At 38.9% G+C, this 20,043-nt stretch overlaps 1 protein-coding gene across 4 annotated transcripts in view; it reads right to left on the reverse strand.

The window, feature by feature from the left end:
• The window catches only part of HPSE2 (heparanase 2 (inactive)), a 779,029-nt gene that overhangs the window by 227,036 nt on the left and 531,950 nt on the right, over positions 1 to 20,043 (reverse strand). For all 4 annotated transcript variants that reach the window (XM_025396838.1, XM_025396837.1, XM_025396835.1 and 1 more), the window contains one exon: positions 8,000 to 8,047. In XM_025396838.1, coding sequence (XP_025252623.1) covers positions 8,000 to 8,047 — 48 coding nt within the window. The remainder of the gene's footprint in view (positions 1 to 7,999; positions 8,048 to 20,043) is intronic.

Raw genomic sequence — 20,043 nt, forward strand, 5'->3', positions numbered from 1 at the left:
TACAGGGTCTCAACATGTTGACCTCTCATTTATCTTTTCTCAGGAAGTTCTTGGAAGAAATGCTTCACCAAAATGAGGGAGTAAACCTCAAAAAAGGGCACAAATCCAACAAATAAGAGTCAGAAAGAATCCCCAGGATAATGGTGAAGGGCACTCCCAGGACAACAGCTGTTCAGGAAACACAGCAATCAACCTGTCCAGATGGGAACAGGAGGGATGGCTCCAGGAGCAGGTCTCCAAAGAGAAGATGAAACCGATGGTTACCTGAGGTGTCTGTATATAGAGAGAGATTTACTACTCTGGTACAGTTTAAGGATGAATTTAGAATAGATTAATAGGAAGTTAAGCAAATAAAAAAAGAGATAGTTAATAACTCCAGGGTAAACTAAAAGTTGTGAAAGAAAGAAAATGTCATCATAGCATACCACATGTCCCTGCTGTGAATAATATTTACATAGTAATAAAAATGTAAACAATGAATTCTGACCAATATTTAAGATATAAACTATTGCAGGATGAGAAAAGTATGTAAATAAGTATGTTTGGGTGTATGAGTGGTTAGGAGGTATGAGAGCTAAATTCTCATCTTCCATAGGAGCATCAGACTGTTATTTAGAAACATGAAAGCAGATGTCAGAAGTGGGAACACTGGGAAGGTGGCTTCTGGAGTGGGGCAATTTGGAGCGGGAAGGGAGGAACTGGGCACTGATGATTTTTAAATTATAAACAAAAATGTATTACAAGCTCATTACCAAAAAAAAGGAAACTACAGAAAAGTAAAAATAAGAAAAAAGATTCCCTATACTTCCTACATCCAAGGATTAACACCCCTAACAAAATCATTTCCCATTTATGTTTGTCATATATATTTTCAAAGCAATATATTATTTCATAATAGATAAGGATATTTGTTTAGGCATAATAGGTTAGGTTCTTTATCCATATTTTATCAGAAACAATTTCAAAGTGGAAAGAATTGTATAGGGAATATCATATATCCTTTACTAGGTTCTACATTTAACAGTTCACTGTACTTGTTTTTCACAAATGTATCAGTCTATCTATCCTTCTATCCATCCATTGATCCATTTTATGTTTTGAAGCATTTCAAAATAAGTTGCAGACTTTGGTGCACTTCATCCTGAACACGTCATCAGGCATACCACTAATCAGAGTTTAATATCTATTTACAGTTGTTTTTCTTATGCAATTTTATATATAATGAGATACATGAATCTTAAGCATACCATTTGATAAATTTTGATAAATGCATACTCCTGCATAACACAAAACACTGTTTGATAGTGTTATTAAAATCTGCTATATCCTTACTGTATTTATTTTAATCTAGTCCTGTTAATTACTGAAAGAAGTGTTTTTAAATTTCCAACTATGATGGTGTATTTTTCTACTGTTGTTATTTTTTTCTTTGTATATTTTGAATCTCTGTTCTTCAATACTGTATTCTATTGCTGCTCTAAACAAATAATCACAAACAGTAGTTTAAAGCAATCCAAATTTATTCTCTTATGAACTATAAGTTAGTTCTTATTTCTAACTATAGGTTAGAAATCAAAATGGGTCTCATAGGCCTAACATCAAAGTATGTGGAAGGCTGTCTTCCTTTTGGAGCTGCTCAGGAAAAATCCATATTCTTGCCTTTTCTGGCTTCTATGGGATACCCACAATTGTTGGCTCATGTTCCTCTTCCTCCATCTTTAAATCCAGCAATTGTAGGTCAAGTTCTGCTAACACTGCATTTCTCTAACCTCCTCTCTATAGTTAAACCTCACTCTGCCTCCTCTTTATGCCTTCCTCTTCCACTCTTGTGGTTATATAGGGTCCCTCTGGATATTCCAGAATAAGCTCCTTACTTTAAAGTCAGATGATTAGGAACTAATTCTATCCGCAACTTTAATTCCCCTCTTTCATATAATGTAACATATTTACAGGATTCTAGAGATTAGAATGCAGGTATCTTTGGGGGAGGTTCGTTATTCTGCCTATCGCAGGATAATACATTTATGATTATTATGCCTTCCTGATGAATTGATCCTTGTATCACTATGAATAACCTCCTTTTCTCTGGTAATCCTCCTTTTTTGAAGCCTACTTTGCCTGACATTAATATAGACTCACCAGCTTTTTATGATAACTGCTTGCATGACATATTATTCTCATCCTTTTATTTTCAATCTGTGTCTTTATATTTAAAGTGTGTCTCTTGTAGGCAGAATATAGTTGAGTCTTCTATAGCATCCAGTCTGACAATATTTGCCTTTTAATTACACTGTTTAGAACATTTACCCTTAATATAATTATTGATATAATCATGGTTCAGTCTACCATTTTGCTATTTGATTTTTTTCCCATTCATTTTTTGTTCCTCTCTTTCTCCTTTCTTGCTTTTTTTGAGGTTAATTCAGTATTTCTCAGTATTACATTTTAATTCTAATATGGCTTTTTGGCTATACTTTTGTCATTATTTTTAAAGGTACTGTTGTAGGAATATAATTTTCACCCTTGCTTATCAGTCTTCTCAGGGTAAATATTGTACCACTCATATAAAAGAACGTTGTAATACTATAATTCCATTTACTGACTCTTCCCTTTCTCATCCTTTGTGGTATTATTGCCATGTATTTTTATATCTATATATATTGTCAATCCCATAATACAATTTATATTTTTGCATGAATCATTATTTTGTAAACAAATTAGGGAAAAAGTAGTCTTTTATATTTAGCCACAAATGTACCATTTCCAATGCTCTTCATTATTTTTTGAGATCCAAGTTTCCTTCTGGTGCTACTGTCTGTCTGAAGAATTTCCTTTAGCATTTCTTTTTTTTTTTTTTTTTTTTTTTTTGAGGCAGAATCTTGCTCTGTTACCCAGGCTAGAGTGCAATGACACTATCTCGGCTAACTGCAACCTCCGCCTCTCGGGTTCAAGTGATTCTCCTGCCTCAGCCTCTCGAGTAGCTGGGATTACAGATGCCTGCCACCATCCCGGCTGATATTTGTATTTTTTAGTAGATTTAGGGTTTCACCATGTTTGTCAGACTGGTCTTGACCTCCTGACCTCAGGTGATCCACCTGTCTCAGCCTCCCAAAGTGTTGGGATTACAGGCATGAGCCACCGTGCCTGGTCTCCTTTAGTATTTCTTGCAACACAAATCTACCGGTTTTCATTGATAAAAAAAGTCTATTTAACTTTCATTTTTGAAGAATATTTTTGCTGAATATAGAATTCTGGCTTTACTTTTTTTTCCTTTATCACTTTAAGAATATTGTTCTGTTGTATCCTGTCCTCCGTTGTTTCTGATGTCAAATAAGCCATCATTTGTGTCTTTGTTCCCTGTATATGAAGTGTTATTTTTGTCTGAATGTTTCAAAGATTTTTAAGTTATTTTTGTTCTCAGCAGTTTGAGTACAATGTGCCCTGATATAATTTTCTTTGTATTTCTCCATCTTGAATTTGCAAATTAATATTTTCCACCAAAATTGGGAGAAGTTCAGCTTTGATTTTTAAAAATTTCTGCCACATTTTCTTTCTCCTATTCGTCTGAACTCTGTGCATGTGTTAGGCTATTTGGTTTTGGCAATGAGGTCACTGAAACTTTGTTCATTTTTTTCCACGATTTTTTCCTTTCTGTTCTTTAAGTTGTATAGTTTCTATTGCTCAGTATGCAAGTTTACTCTTTCTTCTGTGGTTTCCAGTCTCTTGTCAAGCCCATCCAATGAGTTTCCATTTCAGATATTCTTCTTTTCACCTCAAAAATTCCATTTGGTTCTTTTTTATAGTTTCCATCGCACTGCTGATATTTCTCCAGGCTAATATTTCTCAATATGGACATTTTCCCCTGAACTCGATGAATATATAATATGAATTATAATAGCTTCTTTAAAATCCTTGTCAGCTAATTCTAATATCTGGGTCATCTCAGGGTTTCTATTTATTGCTTATCCTCCTCATCATGGTCATATTTTCCTGTTTCTTTGCATGTCTGGTAATTATTTTATTGTATATAACAAAATGTGGATGATACACTATAGAGACAGAATAATGCTGATTTTGAATCTAGCAGGAAGTTGAATGAATGACTGATCTTCTTGTTCTTGTGAAGGCATCAGTTTATGCTTTTTCTGGACAAGTCTGTTTTGGTTATACTTGAGTCTTAGAGCAAATCCTTAGTCCTGAGACAGACTTTACACCTAAAGCATAACATTTTTAGATTTCACTGGATAAAAACAAGGTGTTTATCAAGTCCCTCTAAATTTGTGACATTCAAATTCCAACCTCTGTCTCTCACGTGACAAACGGCAGCTGAAATCTCTGTTCAACTTTTTGAGACTTCCAGCTGTTTCTTTCCACTAGGTTCCTTGGAATGTCTCATGAATATATACATTTCAGGGATCAAAGATTTGAGAGAAGTTTATATGCATATTTTGTATTTTTACATCGAAGTTTCTTCTTTTTGAGATTTCCACCCTCAATTTCCAGCCTCTGACTCCTTCTCCTTGACACTTCAAGCCAATATGAGCATGCATTTCTGTTTGAGTTCTAGTTACCTCCTGATGCATGAATTGTTAAATAACTACAGTGAAGGCTGGCATGGTGGCTCACGCCTGTAATCCCAGCACTTTGGGAGGCCGAGGCAGGTGGATCACGAGGTCAGGAGATCAAGACCATCCTGGCGAACATGGTGAAACCCCGTCTCTACTACAAATACAAAAAATTAGCCTGGTGTGGTGGTGAGCTCCTGTAGTCCCAGCTACTCAGAAGGCTGAGGCAGGAAAATGGTGTGAACCTAGGAGGCGGAGCTTGCAGTGAGCCGAGATTGTGCCATTGCACTCCAGCCTGGGCAACCAAGCAAGACTCCATCTCAACAATAATAATAATAATAATAACAACAACAACAACAACTACAGTAAAAAGTCAAGTGAGAGTAGATCTCATGTAGTACTCTTCACTTCTTTTAAAGGTTGAATACCTTCCTTTGGTTTCTGCCTTTTTTGGTCATATTCCAGCATTTTTTCTTTAATACTTTATATTTTATCATTGCTCTCTATATAAGGGTTATTACGATACAAGCTACTCCACTATACTTGTAATTATACTTTCATCTTAATAACTTTTTCTGGGTTTTCTAAATGGGTTGGTGGGCAGGACCAATTATTAAGTCATATATTTTGGTCCTCAAAATATAGTAAACCCAGTAATATGCTTCCAAATCAAAACTACAGAGATCTGTTTATTCATGACTTCAGACTCAGAATTTGGGCTGTTCAAGTTCCAAGCTCAACATCCCAATACTGAATTGATTCTTCTGGCCATCTATATATAGTGACAAATGACAAATTCTATGTTAGTCTCCCCCATCCTTTTTTTTCTAACAATGTCTCTTGATTTCTTTACATTATTAGGACATCTTCACCTAAGTATTTCTCATAATTGAAGAAACATGGCATTTGGCTTTAATTTTCATGAAGTCCTCCTGGCCAGAATTGCCTGGGATTCTTCCATGACTTTTCCAAGTCTTGACTGAAAACTATGGCTGGAAAGGATAAATTGTAGATTCCAGGTGCTATTTGTCCTCTAATGAATGCTGATCCTGGAGCCAAAAGAAATACAATCCCCTGCTTGCTTTTGAGGGTATTTTTGGAGTAGTTGCAAACAGTGATATTTATCTGGAGACATGGCCCATATATATATGTGTGTGTGTGTGTGTGTGTGTGTGTGTGTGTGTGTGTGTATTTTTTAGGTAGTCAATAAATAAAATGTATTTATTAAAAATGTATTTTTGCATCATAAAAATAATACTGTGCTCACTTCATTCCATTTGTGTCAGGAAGAGTACTTGAATAGAAAATAAAAGCTTTCTCTTATCCCTCCCTGTCAGCAATAATAATTAAAGCCATACATTCTTAGCCAATAATTTTCTTATGCTGATATCATTATCTTTCTCCACAAATCCTATAAATTCTTCAAGATTCAGCCTTTATGCTACATTATCCAGATAGCCTTTTTGGTGAGGACACTGGACAGAATTTCAGTAAAGGGACATTATCTTGTTATCAAAGCAGTAGTAGTTAAGACAATAACCCTTGGAGTGAGACAGATACAACTTTAAGTCCAACATTTTCCACTTTCTGTGTAATCTTTGGATTTTCTACAATTTCATCTAAGTTATAGTAAAACAGAGATAAAAATAGTCCCTAACTCATTTGGTTGTTGTGAGGATCAGATATAATAAGGCATACAAAGTTTAAGAACAGTTCCTGGCACCTTGTTATTTTTATTGTTGTTGTTGTTGCCATTGTTATTTTTTCCCCAGAGTAAATGACTAATAAACTATTGTCTAAATAAGTACTTGGTAATTGAATAAGTGCCATTATGGTAGAAGAGAAAAACAAATAAATTACAAAGACAAGTCATAAGGAAAAAAGCAATTTTAAGTTATCATAAGTGCTATTAAAAAAGAGCTAAGAAAAAGAATGAAATGGGAGGCCTGTTTTGGATAGGATCATCAGGGAAGGCCTCTCTAGGAAATGACATGTAAGGTGAGACTTAAAAGATGAAAAGGAGCTGGTCACACGAAGAGTATGGAGAACAGCATTTCAGGCAGAAGGACTAGCATATACAGAGACCCAGAGGCAGATACGCACATGGACCTGAAAGAATTGAAAGACCACTGGTGAGCTGGGACAGAATAAGGGCAGAGTGGCACCACATGAAATCAGAAAGTAGCAGAGGCCAAACACAAAAGGCCAGTGTGGAGAGTTTGGCTTTTGGTCCAAGTGCAAAGGAGAGACACTGTGGGTTTTCAAGCAAGGGAATGACACGATCCTCAGGCTTACTCAATCCATGACTCACAAAAACAAACAAGAAGAATAAGAGTTTCTGAAAACATTTGGAACTTGTTTTTTAGAGAAATTAAGAGTATAAATGTAGACTAAAATATTTCCCATTATGATTGAAGTTATTGATTGCCAGCAAACAAAAACACTTTAGGTGGGGAACTTTTCTTCAGAGAGAGAAGCAATCTTTAATAAAGATTTAATCCACTTCGTTTTCTTTCACATCTGTAATGAATCCACAGGGGACAGTGTGACCCACTTCAAACAGAGGATAGACAAAAGGAGAACACATGCTAGGCAGGAAGGGTTAGAGTAACTGAGAAAGAGGCCAAGGCCTATGTGGGCCCAGAGTAAAAGCACAGTCTGAGTTGAGAGCACCACATTAGACAAGAGATGATTTGGAGGATACTGTGAAATAGATTTCTCAGAGAAAAGAAGAACAGGATTCCAGTATACAATTAGTGAGACATTGACTGTTAAGGGTTGGACCTTCTGGTACAAATGCTCTAAGGGAACTTATAGAATATTTAAATTTATTTATCAGATAACTGTATTTTTCATTATCCTGCGGTAACAGGTCTTTTCCATTGTAAGATTCTTCCTGCAGTGTTGGAGTTCATTCCCTTTCTTGAAGCTGCTTCATCTTGATATTCTTTTTTTCTTTTTTTTTTTTAAAAAAAAGCTGCTTCATTTTAGAGACTCACTTGGCAATAATTAAGACCACTGACATTAATAACAAAGTGTTTCTATTTCCCCATTATATATTGAGCAATTAAAATTATTTCCTGTCTTATACAAGGAAATTTATTCCCAAAGGAAAAGCCTATGGGAAAACAGTGGCATGCCCAGATCCCCATTACGTATTCACTGATAACAGATTATTTTAAAACGGTACATAATAGCTGAAATCTCCAAAATGCGTCAGTTGTTTTCTCAAATTTTTCTGAAAACAACCAAACAAAATTATAGTACTACGAGACAACATGTGCCATAAAAACAACTTTGGAGTTACTTTTAAATTTTTTCCTGGAGGATGAAGGATAGCTTATTGAATGTCAGTTATGAACTTGGTGACAACTAATTATCTTTCATTTCACAGCAGCTGATAATAAGTAAGAGCAAAAATGGTGAATACCTACTGTTGCCAGGTAACTGCATCTACTGTACTTCCTGCCACCTTCATGAATCTGTAAGGAATAGAAAGAAAAAAGATATTACAACGTAGATCAAACCACATCCCCCAAATCGAAAGGAAATGAACTGAGACAGATTAGACCAATCCCTAAGCAGGTATGCTTTCTGGGAGGATCCTCCACAGCCACAGTCATGGCCTAGACACAGCTATCGGAGGTCGAACTATACAAAAAGTGAAAGTAACCATACTTCCAGCTCCCCACACATCCCTCACCATCTGGAAATCAAAATCCCAATAAGGCATTCTATCTACATCTGTCTTCCCAAGCCCATGCCTGATGGCTCCCACATCAATTTCCTCATAACCAAAACTTGTCTATCCCATTTCCTATTCTCTAAGGACTCCAATCTCTGATAGGAAACAAACAGTAATATTTCCCAAGGATAACAGCACAAAAGATGCCTTTGAAAAACTTCAGGCTTTCCTAGAACGAGCATGAGAAAACCCAATTATTTATACAAGTAAAAAGCACCATCAAATATGCCCCAATGAGGGGCTGCCACACCTGTCTAAGTGTAGAAAGTTGAGCACCACAAAGAGAAATCTATCTACTTTTGGAGCAGCTAAGTAGTGAACTGAGTATTATCTGATAATCATGCTCAGCTCAAAAGGTAAACCAGACTTGGTTCCGTGCAGTTAAGCACACATCAAAGCCTTGCTAGCAGTTCCCCACCTTCTGTGTTTCTGGAGGTTCCAGGAAAATCAATAGAACATGAAGATGCATCTGGGGGCCCAAAGATGACACAGGGTCTCTCATAAATTGCATGTCTGTGAATAACTCAATTATCTACCTACCTCCTTCTCCCTATCCACATGTTCTCAGGCCATGTGCTATCATGGTTATAACCACGAGTTGAGGGAGTCAACTTGTAGTTACCAAAAGGAATATCTCAGCTCTTTAAGATATTTCTTTTATTTGGAGACCCTGGTGGGGAACTTTTCTTCAGAGGGAGAAGCAATCTTTAATAGTACTTCTTAACTGAAGAATTCTTCCTCCAGGGAGAAAGATGGTGTTTTGTCTAGAAGGCCCTATCTCTACTTTACCCTAGCATAATATTGCAAGGCAGATGCATGTTGCTCATGCTCTGTGGGTTGCTGTGTGTGGCCTAAACAGAGGCTCTGATTTGCTGTGAGAGCAGAGGAGAATTGAGACTCTCTAGAGGAGCACATAACAGAAACATAGGGCTGGATGCCACGACTGTTGGTTAGCATTAAAGTGAAGTTTATAAAAGGAGAGGAAAAGAAGAAGGGGAAGGACACAATGAGTGTGAAAAGGGGGGAAGAAAAAGAGAAGGAAGAGGATGAGGAGAAGGAGGACAAGGATGGAGGATGAGGAGGAGGCCACAGAAGCCATGGCTTAGCCTTTGTCTGAATGGTTTTGCCTTTCTTTCTCCAGTACCATTCAGCAGTCCTCAAGCAAGAAAGTAGAAAATGGCACATGGGAATGATCAAGGAATAGAACTGGTTTGATGAGCAGGGCCAAAATGTCAATGTGGGCTGGAGGTAATGTAACATTTATTGAGTACCTACTGAGTGCCAGCCATTCACATGTTATTTCTTATAATTCTTAAAAATGCCTGCTTGGTAAGGCGGATATTGTCAATTCCATTATAGAGATTACCAGCTTCCCTACTGGCTACAGAAGTACATCTCCTAACACTCCAAATAGCCAATTTTTGATGGAGTCATGCCAACCCTCCTAGCAGCAGTCATTGGGAAGCATGGCACAGATATCCTCTGCTTTTGAAGCCAACGGATTTCTCTTTCTCTTTACCTCATTTCCTTTCCCCAGCCCAGGACAATCTCTTTTGAGTTTGGGAGAGTAGCTCTACTCTCTTCACTATTTCTGAACCTATGCCTCTAAAATTCCTCTTCTGGAATTCAAAAGCCAGAAAGATTTGTGCAGTATTTGCCTTTCCTCCTGTCATGCGCTACCCTGTCAACAGGCACACGACCAGCTCTTGAATGGATAGAAGGAAAATGGAAAAATACAAGGAGAAAGAAAACAGATTAATATTCAAAATATTATCCCTGCCATCTATGCTGCTCTAAGCAGGGAAGATCTGATAATAATCTTAGAAGTAGGATGGCCCAAGAATGAAGAGGAAGAGATGAAATTTTGTACCTCCTTCTCAGATATTCAAAAAATTAAAAAACCTAGATAATCTTAGACACAAGTGTCATTTCAAAGAAAGAAATGTAAAAACAAGAGTTTACGTGGAATTTACTCCTCCAAAATAATTTCTAAAATCTCTGAAATAGAAATATTTTATATAGGGATGGGGCCAAGATAGCCAACTAAAAGCAGAGGTGATCAGAGGCTCCCATCAAAAAAACAAAAAAACAACAACAAAAAAACGATAACAGCGAGCCAATCCTGCACCAGCAACCAAGGTATTCAGGTTCTGTCATCAGAACTGACTAGGCAGTTGGCGTGACCCACAGAGAGGAAGGAAGAGCAGTGTGGTGCTGTAGCCCACTTGAGAGCCACACAGGGCAGGGGAGCCCCCATCCTGAGCCAGGAAAGGCAGTCAGTGAGTGTGCTACCCAGCCTGGGAAAACGTGCTTTTTTCATGGAACTGTGTAACCCATGGATTGGACGATCCCACTTATGAGTCCACACTACTGGGGCGAGGGTCCCAACCATGGAGCTGCATAGATTCTCAACAGCCACTAAGCTAGTATCTGCTTAAGCCTGCTGAGCTCCCAGGAGGAGGGGTGACCAGCACCACAGCTGTGGCTCCCTGCTGTCTAAGCTGTTTGAGCTCCTTAGGGGAGGGGTGACAGCCAATTCTGGGACCCATAGCTGCCTAACACACTAAGCTCCCAGGGTTGGGGAAGGGCAGCAGCCATCTCTATAGCTCCAGGCTGTGCTTTTCCCCTGCTGGAGCCAGGGATGATGGACGGCTTAGTCTCAAGAGGTATCCACCGCAGCCCAACACAGGGGCTGTGGCAGACTGCTGACGGAGTGCCTCTTCAGGCCTGACCTTGACTCATCCCTCCTCACTGTGTGGGGCCTCTCTGCAGGAACTCCAACAACTTTAGCCAGGGAGTCAGGGACAGAACTCTGATCTCCCTGGGCCTGAGTCCCTAGCAAGAGGGGTGGCCACAGTCTCTGCAGACCAGCAGACTTAGTCTTTCCTCCTGCTAGTTTGGGGAATCCAGGCAGCCCAGACAAGTGGGTTTCACCCAAGTGAAGCACATCCCCTCAGTCAAAGTGCTTCATTAAACAGGTTGTGCTCTCCCTGCCACCCACTGGGGTGAGACCCTCCAACAGGGTTGTCAGACACCCTATAGAGGAGCGTTTCTATTGGCATCAGGTCAGTGCCCCTTGAGGTCAGAGATCCCAGAGGAAGAAGCAGGCACCCATCTTTGCTGTTCTCCAGCTTCCTCAAGTGACATCTCCAGGCATGGGAGTGAACCAGATGAATAGGGCCTGAACTGAACCCCCAGTGAACCGCAGTGGCCCTACAGAAGAGGGACCTGACCACTGCAAGAAAAACAAACAGAAAGCAAAAACAATAGCATCAACAACAAAAAAAATGTATACCTGATGTAAATGACGAGTTGACGGGTGCTGACAAGTTGATGGGTGCAGCACGCCAACATGGCACAGGTATACATATGTAATAAACCTGCACGTTATCCACATGTACTCTAGAACTTATAATAATAATAATAAAAAACTCATATATTAGTTGACAAAGAATTTCAATTTTTTAAAAGTAACAAATAATAATTAAAGATTTTGTGAAATATTTAGGTAAAAAAAAAAAAGTCCCTACAAAAACCCCATCAAAGATCGATAGTAGACAAACTCATGAAGATGAGAAAGAACCAGCAGAAAAAAAAAAAACACTGAAAACCGAAAAGGCCAGAGTGCCTCTTCTCCTCTAAATGGGCACAGAACTGGACAGAGGATGAGATGGATGAATTGACAGAAGTAGGCTTCAGAAGGTGGATAATAACAAACTCTGCTGAGCTCAAGGAGCATGTTCTAATCCAGTGCAAAGAAGCTAAGAATCTTAATTAAAGGGTACAGGAGCTGCTAACTACAATAAGCAGTTTAGAGAGGAACATAAATAACTTGAAGGAGCTGAAAAACACAGCATGAGAACGTTGTGAAGCATACACAAGCATCAATAGCCACATCAACCAAGTAGAAGAAAGGATATCAGAGTTTGAAGACCATCTTGCTGAAAAAGGCATGCAGACAAGATTGGAGAAAAAAGAATGAAAAGGAATGAACAAAACCTCTGGGAAATATAGGACTATGTAAAAAGACTGAACATATAACTGATTGAAGTACCTGAAAGAGATGGGGAAAACGAAACCAAGTTGGAAAACACACTTCAGGATATCATCCAGGAAAACTTCCCCAACCTAGCAAGACAGGCCAACATTCGAATTCAGAAAATACAGAGAACTCCACTAAGATAATCTACGAGAAGATCAACCCCAAGACACATAATCATCAGATTCCCCAAGGTCAAAATGAGGAAAAAATGTTAAGGGCAGCCAGAGAGAAAGGCCAGGTCACCTACAAAGGGACTACAATCAGACTAAGAGTGGACCTCTCAGCAAAAACCCTACAAGCCAGAAGAGAGTGGGGGTCAATATTCAACATTCCTAAAGAAAATAGTTTTAAACCCAGAATTTCAAATCCAGTCAAACTAAGCTTCATAAATGAAGGAGAAATAAAATCATTTCCAGACAAGCAAATGCTGAGAGATTTTGTCATCACCAGCCTGCCTTCCAAGAGCTCCTAAATGAAGCACTAAATATGTAAAGGAAAAAACCAGTACCAGTCACTGCAAAAACAAACCAATATATAAAGACCAATGACACTATGAAGAAACTGCATCAACAAGGGTGCAAAATAACCAGATAGCATCATGATGGCAGGATGCAATTTACACATAACAATATTAACCTTAAATGTAAATGGGCTAAATGCCCTGATAAAAGACACAGACTGGTAAACTGGATAAAGAGTCAAGACCCATCAGTGTGCTGTATTCAGGAGGCTCATTTCATGTGCAAAGACACACATAGGCTCAAAATAAAGGGATGGAGGAATATTTACCAAGCAAATGGATAGCAAAAAAAAGCAGGGGTTGCAATTCTAGTCTCTGACAAAACAGACTTTAAACCAACAGTGATCAAAAAAGACAGAAGGGCAGTACATAATGGTAAAGGAATCAATTCAATAAGAAGAGCTAACTATCCTAAATATAAATGCACCCAACACAGGAGGACCCAGATTCATAATACAAATTCTTAGAGACCTATAAAGAGACTTAGACTCCCACACAATAATAGTGGGAGACTTTAACACCCCACTGTCAATATTAGACAGATGAACGAGACAGAAAATTAACAAGGATATTCAGGACTTAAACTCAGCTCTGGATCAAGTGGACCTAATAGACATCTACAGAACTCTCCACCCCAAGTCAACCACATGGCACTTATTCTAAAATCAACCACACAATTGGAAGTAAAACACTCCTCAGCAAATGCAAAAGAATGGAAATCATAACAGTCTCTCAGACCACAGTGCAATCAAATTAGAACTCAGGATTAAGAAACTCACTCAGAAATCACAGAACCACATGGAATTTGAACAACCTGCTCCTGAATGACTCCTGAGTTGTAGAGGACTATGTGCTCGCAAAGGAGACGTTCCCGATAAGTCCTGCTCTTGCAAACAAAGCAGGGCATTCCTTCCCTGCAAACAGGGAGGACAAAGGAGCCAGCTGCAAACAGCAGGCCCTGGGGGCTGATTTATGTGTAAACATCTCGAAACTCCAGAAAATCAGGGAACGGTCAGAAAAACAACAATGTGTCTTGTGACTTGGCAACATGCCACAAACGACTGTATAAAATAAAGCAGAGTGTGTCGTTCAGGGCAGCCGCCATGTTTGTCTCGTCCTGTGTTGTCTTGTGTGTTCATTCCTTTGTTTAGGAAACACGCGGACCCCAACATCTGGCGCAGCGAGCAGGGTCCGTGGCTCCACGAGAGCAAGGAACCGGAGGCGGAACACCCCGGGCAGGTAAATAAAGAAAGGGGGAAATTATGGGGAATTCCACCTCTCTGGCCTCTGAATATTTGCAGTTACTCCAGGGACTGATGTCTATAGAAGGACAAGTAAAAGAAAAGACTTTGAAGCGATTGTTTGCCCCTGTTGAACAACATTGTTATTGGTTTCAATATCAAACCAAAGCGCAGTTAAATTGAAAGGAATAGTTACAAGTGGTTAAAGTCCTGCGACAAGCTCATCAGCGAGGGCAAACGATGCCTCTGACTTTGTGGACTTTGTGTAGTTCCATTACTCAGGCATTAGAGTTACTTGAAACTGACTCAGAGCATGGCGATACTGCCACAGGAGGTAAGGCATCTGAAGCTTTAGAGAGGAATGATCCTAGAGAGAAACATATTTACGCCCTGGTTGCTGAGGACAAGGAATTGGAAGAAGAGCTAATGCCTCCTTCATCTGAAGGAAATTCTGATTTGCAGTGTAATTTAGAGATGTTACAACAGTTGTTAAAATTGCAAGGTACCGCTGCTCCTGTTTCTCCTATCTCTCCGCCACGAGCCTTCCCTGTTACCTTCCCTTCTGCTCCTTTGGAAAAAGATTTCCCTTTGCCTCCACCTCCAACCTCTTTGCCTATGTCAGGTCAGGTTTTCTCTGTGCCTTTTCCTCCTGTAGGAGAAAAGAAGGAATCGAAGGAAAAGGATGATTTCGAGGAATTAAATCTATTCCCAATAACACGGGCTGCTTTCGGCCCCAATGCTCAGTTCCCAAACGGTGGCCAGAATGTGACTTTTACAGCCCTACAATTTAAATTTTTGAAAGAAATGAAAGCTGCAACAAAAATTATTAAGATCTTTAAAGGCCAGTGGAGCTAATTTAGATGAGTATATTCGGGCTTGTGCAGGTGTTGGAGGAGCTATTTACAATGCTCAATTGTTCGCTGGAGCACTTTCTAAGGCCTTAAAGAGTAATTCTAAACAAGGTGTATGTTTTCAATGCGGGAAACCCGGTCATTTTAAGAAAGAATGCCCAAAAAAAGTGGGCTTCCCGACTACTAAAGAGACAAAGTTACCTTCTGGGGAGTGCAAACGATGTGGAAAAAGTCGACATTGGACAAATGAATGTCGTTCAAAAACTGATAAGAGTAGAAATTTATTGTCACCCCCCCGGGAAACGGGAACCGGGGCCCGCAGGCTTGGGGCCCCAACAATTACAATGCAGGCCTACCACAATACCTTATTATGGTACAAGTCTCACAATTTAAGTGCCTAGAAGCAGGGGAACGTATTGCACAATTGCTTTTATTGCCTTTTTTTCCTTTCCCATCTAGAGATGTGTCTCGTTAAGGAGGTTTCGGTAGTACTGGGAAAACTGTTTTCTGGGAAACTTTAGTTTCTGATCAAAAACCTTTATGTTCATTGCAAATTAATGGGATGCTTTTTGAGGGATTAGTCAACACAGGAGCGGATGTATCTATTATATGCTTGGCTCAATGGCCTGATCATTGGAAAAAGAAACAAGTATCGGTTACTCTATCCGGCCTAGGTACTGCTTCTATAGTCTACCAAAGTGTCGAGCCCCTGAGCTGTGTAGGATCTGAAGGACAAGGAAAGGTGTTCTTTTATATTGTTTCCATTAATATTAACCTTTGGGGCTGTGATCTTTTACAACAATTTGGTGCCTTTTTAAGCACTCCTCATATTTCTTCAACTGTCAAAACTATGATGTTCAAAATGGGCTACAATCCTTTAAACTCTTAGCCACTGTCCACAAGCCTCAAACTTTACAATTGAAGTGGAGAACTATAACTCCTGTTTGGGTGGAACAGTGGCCATTATCTAAAGAAAAACTTAAGGCTTTAAAGAATTAAGCTAAGGAACAATTGGCCGAGGGGCATATTGAACCAAGTACTTCTGCATGGAATTCCCCTGTGTTTGTCATTAAATTAAAAAAAAAAAAAAAGGAAAATGGCACTTATTAACTGATCTTAGAGCTGTAAATGCTTGTATTCAACCTATGGGGACTTTACAACCTGGGCTTCCTAATCCAGCTCTTATCCCACAAAATTGGAAATTAATGGTTATAGATCTTAAAGATTGCTTTTTTACTATCCCGTTACAACCCCAAGATTGTGAAAAATTTGCCTTTACTGTTCCCGAATATAATAATGGACAGCCTACTCAAAGATATCAATGGAAAGTTCTTCCTCAAGGTATGCTTAATAGTCCTACCTTATGTCAAGAGTTTGTTTATAGAGCCTTAAATCCTGTTAGATGTCAATTCCCTACTGTGTTAATATACCATTATATGGATGATATTCTATTAGCAACTCCTGATGAAGTCCTACAAGGTCAAGTTTTTCAGGTCTTACAACAACAATTAACTCAATATAATTTACATATTTCTTCTGAGAAAATACAGACTCAATTTCCCATTCAATATTTGGGATACCTTTTAGCAGAAAAGCATATTCGGCCACAAAAAGTTCAAATTCGAAGAGATCAACTTTAACCCTTAATGATTTTCAAAAACTGTTAGGAGACATAAATTGGCTTCGCCCCATCTTAGGCATCCCTACTTACAAACTGCAACATCTATTTGCTACCTTGGAAGGAGATTCAGATTTAAATAGTTCTCATCAATTATCCCCTGTAGCAGAAAAAAAAATTGTCATTTGTAGAAAATAGAATTAGTGAAGCTCACCTTGATTATATTGCACCCAATCTTCCACTTTCGTTGTGTCTTTTTCATACTCCCCATTCGCAACGGCCATTTTACACCAAGAAAATAATATTCTGGAGTGGCTGTTTTTGGCTAATAAAGCCATTAAAAAATTCACCCATATATTGATAAATTGGCTGAATTAATTATTAAAGGATGACATCGAGCTCATCAGTTGCTTGGTGCTGACCCTATAAAAATTATTACCTGATTATCTAATCAATACATTCAATCTCTATTGGAAACTCATGAGGGTTGGCAAGTGGCTTGTGCTGAGTATTCTGGTTCTTTTTCTCAGCATTATCCTAGTAATAAATTATTTGCTTTTCTGCAACAATATTCTTTATTGCCATATAATCCTATCTCTTACACTCCGGTTAAGGGTCCTACCTTTTTTACTGATGCTTCCAGCAATGGAAAAGCTGGATACTAGACATCAGATAATTCAAAATTTCTCACTACCCATTTGAATCAGTACAACAAGAAGAACTTTTTGCCATTCTTATGGTTCTACAAGATTGGCCTCAAACCCCTTGTAATATAGTTAGTGATTCCCAATACGCTGTATACGTAACTAAACATATATCTCAAACTTCTTTACCATTATTTCCTCAAACTCCTTTACAAAAATTATTTTCTTTATTATTTATAGCTCTTACTTCTCGCACTGCCCCCTTTTCATCACTCATATTCGCTCCCATTCGTCGTTGCCAGGACCTTTAACTTTTGGGAATAACCAGATTGATTCCTTACTTATTGGAAGTGTCCAACGGGCTTAGGATGAGCACCAACTACATCATACTAATAGTTTAGGATTACAATGGCGATTTTCTATAACATGCCGTCAAGCCCGAGCTATTGTCAAAGCCTGCCCATCTTGTGATCCTATTATTGCACCTTTTTAAAGTCCAGGTATTAATCCTCGAGGCACTCAACAAAATCACATTTGGCAAATAGATGTAACTTATGTTCCTTCTTTTGGTCGTTTAAAATATGTTCATCATACAATTGATACCTGGTCACATTTCCAAAGGGCTACACCATTGCCTTCTGAAAAGGCTGACTCTGTTATTACTCATTTACTTACTTGCTTTGCGGTTATGGGAGTTCCTGCTGAACTAAAAACTGATAATGCCCCTGCTTATTGCTCTCGCAAATTGGCTGCCTGCCTTTATTTATACCATATTCGTCATTCCACTGGTATTCCATTTAACAGTCAAGGAATTATTGAAAGAGCCAATGCTACCTTAAAATGACAACTTTTAAAACAAAAAGGGGGAGATGGGCGAGATTCCCCAAAACATCAAATTCTGAAAGCCCTTTTTACTTTAAATTTTCTCAACCATTGGCGCCAATTACAGCAGTCTGCAGTGGTGAAACATTTTCAACAGTCTTTAGAAAAGCCGCAAAACAGTAATCTGTGGGTGTATTATCCTTCATTACAAGGGCAATATTTAAAAAGAAAAGTTTACAATGGGGCCGAGGCTATGCTCTTGTCCGTACAGGTGCCGGAGACGAGTGGTTTCCATCTCGACGGTTGAAACAGTGCCATGGCGAAGAGGACCTGATCCGAAGAGTTCCTCAAGGAATTTCAGGAGCTGAATCTGAGCGCTCAGAGAACACTCACCTTCGGGACTCGACATGCAGAGCCCCCGACATGGGGTCAACTGAAAAAGCTTACTCAGGAAGCTGAAGGGGTTGTTCAACAAGCTGGGAAGCCCAAAACCCCACTGACTTTATTCCTGGCTATGCTGTCCGTAGTAAATTGTCAGGTAACGGCTGGAGAATTTACATACCGGGCTTATATTCCTTTTCCACCCTTATATCAAGGTGTGGCCTGGGGAGACAGAAAAGTCCCAGTACTTACTAATGATACTGCTTGGATGCCATCGCCTTTTTAAAACCAGGATCCTGAATTAGACACTGGCACAGTAAATAGTTCATATCAATTTGGGGTTGAAGGGTTACCTATATGTCTTGGGAGTAGTCCACATTGTCTGCATCTTTCTCATGAGGCTTGGGCTGTTTGCTATAACCATAGTCATATCTCTGCCTTTACTATGATTATTGTGGCTCAAAGTTTTAAGTATAATCATACTGCAGTACTTAATGAAACTCTGCCAAGTACATTATCTTTATGCCCTATTCCTGATGTGTCCGGAGGTGTTTCCCAACTAGAGTGGACTAGATGTAGAGGTAGTGGTCCACAATTGTTGTTAGAAGTAAAAGAGAAGAGTCGCAAATACCTTGTTACAGATTGGAGTGTACATGGAGATTTTCAAACTAAATTCAGACATGTCAACCTGCATTGGCATAAAGGTAATCACAGCATCGCTGCAGATGGCAATGAAACTATTATTTGGAATGATGTGGTTTATCACCCCCTATGCCGCATTTGGCTAATACCTCACAAATACAAAGTCATATTTGGAAGTTGCTAGCTGCTGGTAAACCAATGTTCACTTTCATGGGAAACGTGTCCTTAAATCTTACTACTAATATTGCTAACCCTTTCCATATATCTTTGCATCGAAATAGTTCTAGATATGTTATTGCATGTGTAAGAAAACCTTATTTGTTGTTAACAGGAATTTTTAAATGGGATAATTATACACGGGTAGTTAACCGTATGGACAATTGTACATTCTTAAGTTGTATAAATACTACTTGGTGGAATAATAATTGGAATGAGTCTCATTCCGATTTATATATACTAAGAGCCAGAAAAGAAACCTGGCTACCTGTGAACTTAACACATGCCTGGAGTGAATCTGCTGGGGTTACTCAAATTTACAAAGTAATGCAAGATCTTGTCAACTGCAGCCAGAGAGTGGTTGGGATCGTCGTAGCAGCGGTGGTGGGACTTGTAGCAATTGCTTCCACTGCCGCTGTTGCTGGACTAGCTCTACCCCAGAGTATACAAAATGCAGAATTCGTACAACAATGGCATGAACAATTTCATTTGTTGTGGCAACAACAACGAGACATAGATGCTCATCTGACCGAACAAGTGGATAACTTGGAACAATTGGTTTCTTGGATAGGAGATCAGCTAACAGTGTTGAATACTCGAGCTTTGTTAAAATGTGATTGGAATACTACCCAATTTTGTATTACTCCTGTTCCTTTTAACAGCACTGTACATAATTGGACTGAGATAAAGAGACTTTTAATTGGTCATAATAATCTTTCCCTAGAAATACAAGAATTAACACAAAACATTTCTGAA

The sequence above is a fragment of the Theropithecus gelada genome, chromosome 9 (genome assembly GCF_003255815.1).
Source record: "Theropithecus gelada isolate Dixy chromosome 9, Tgel_1.0, whole genome shotgun sequence".
In the NCBI taxonomy this organism is placed as follows: domain Eukaryota; kingdom Metazoa; phylum Chordata; class Mammalia; order Primates; family Cercopithecidae; genus Theropithecus; species Theropithecus gelada.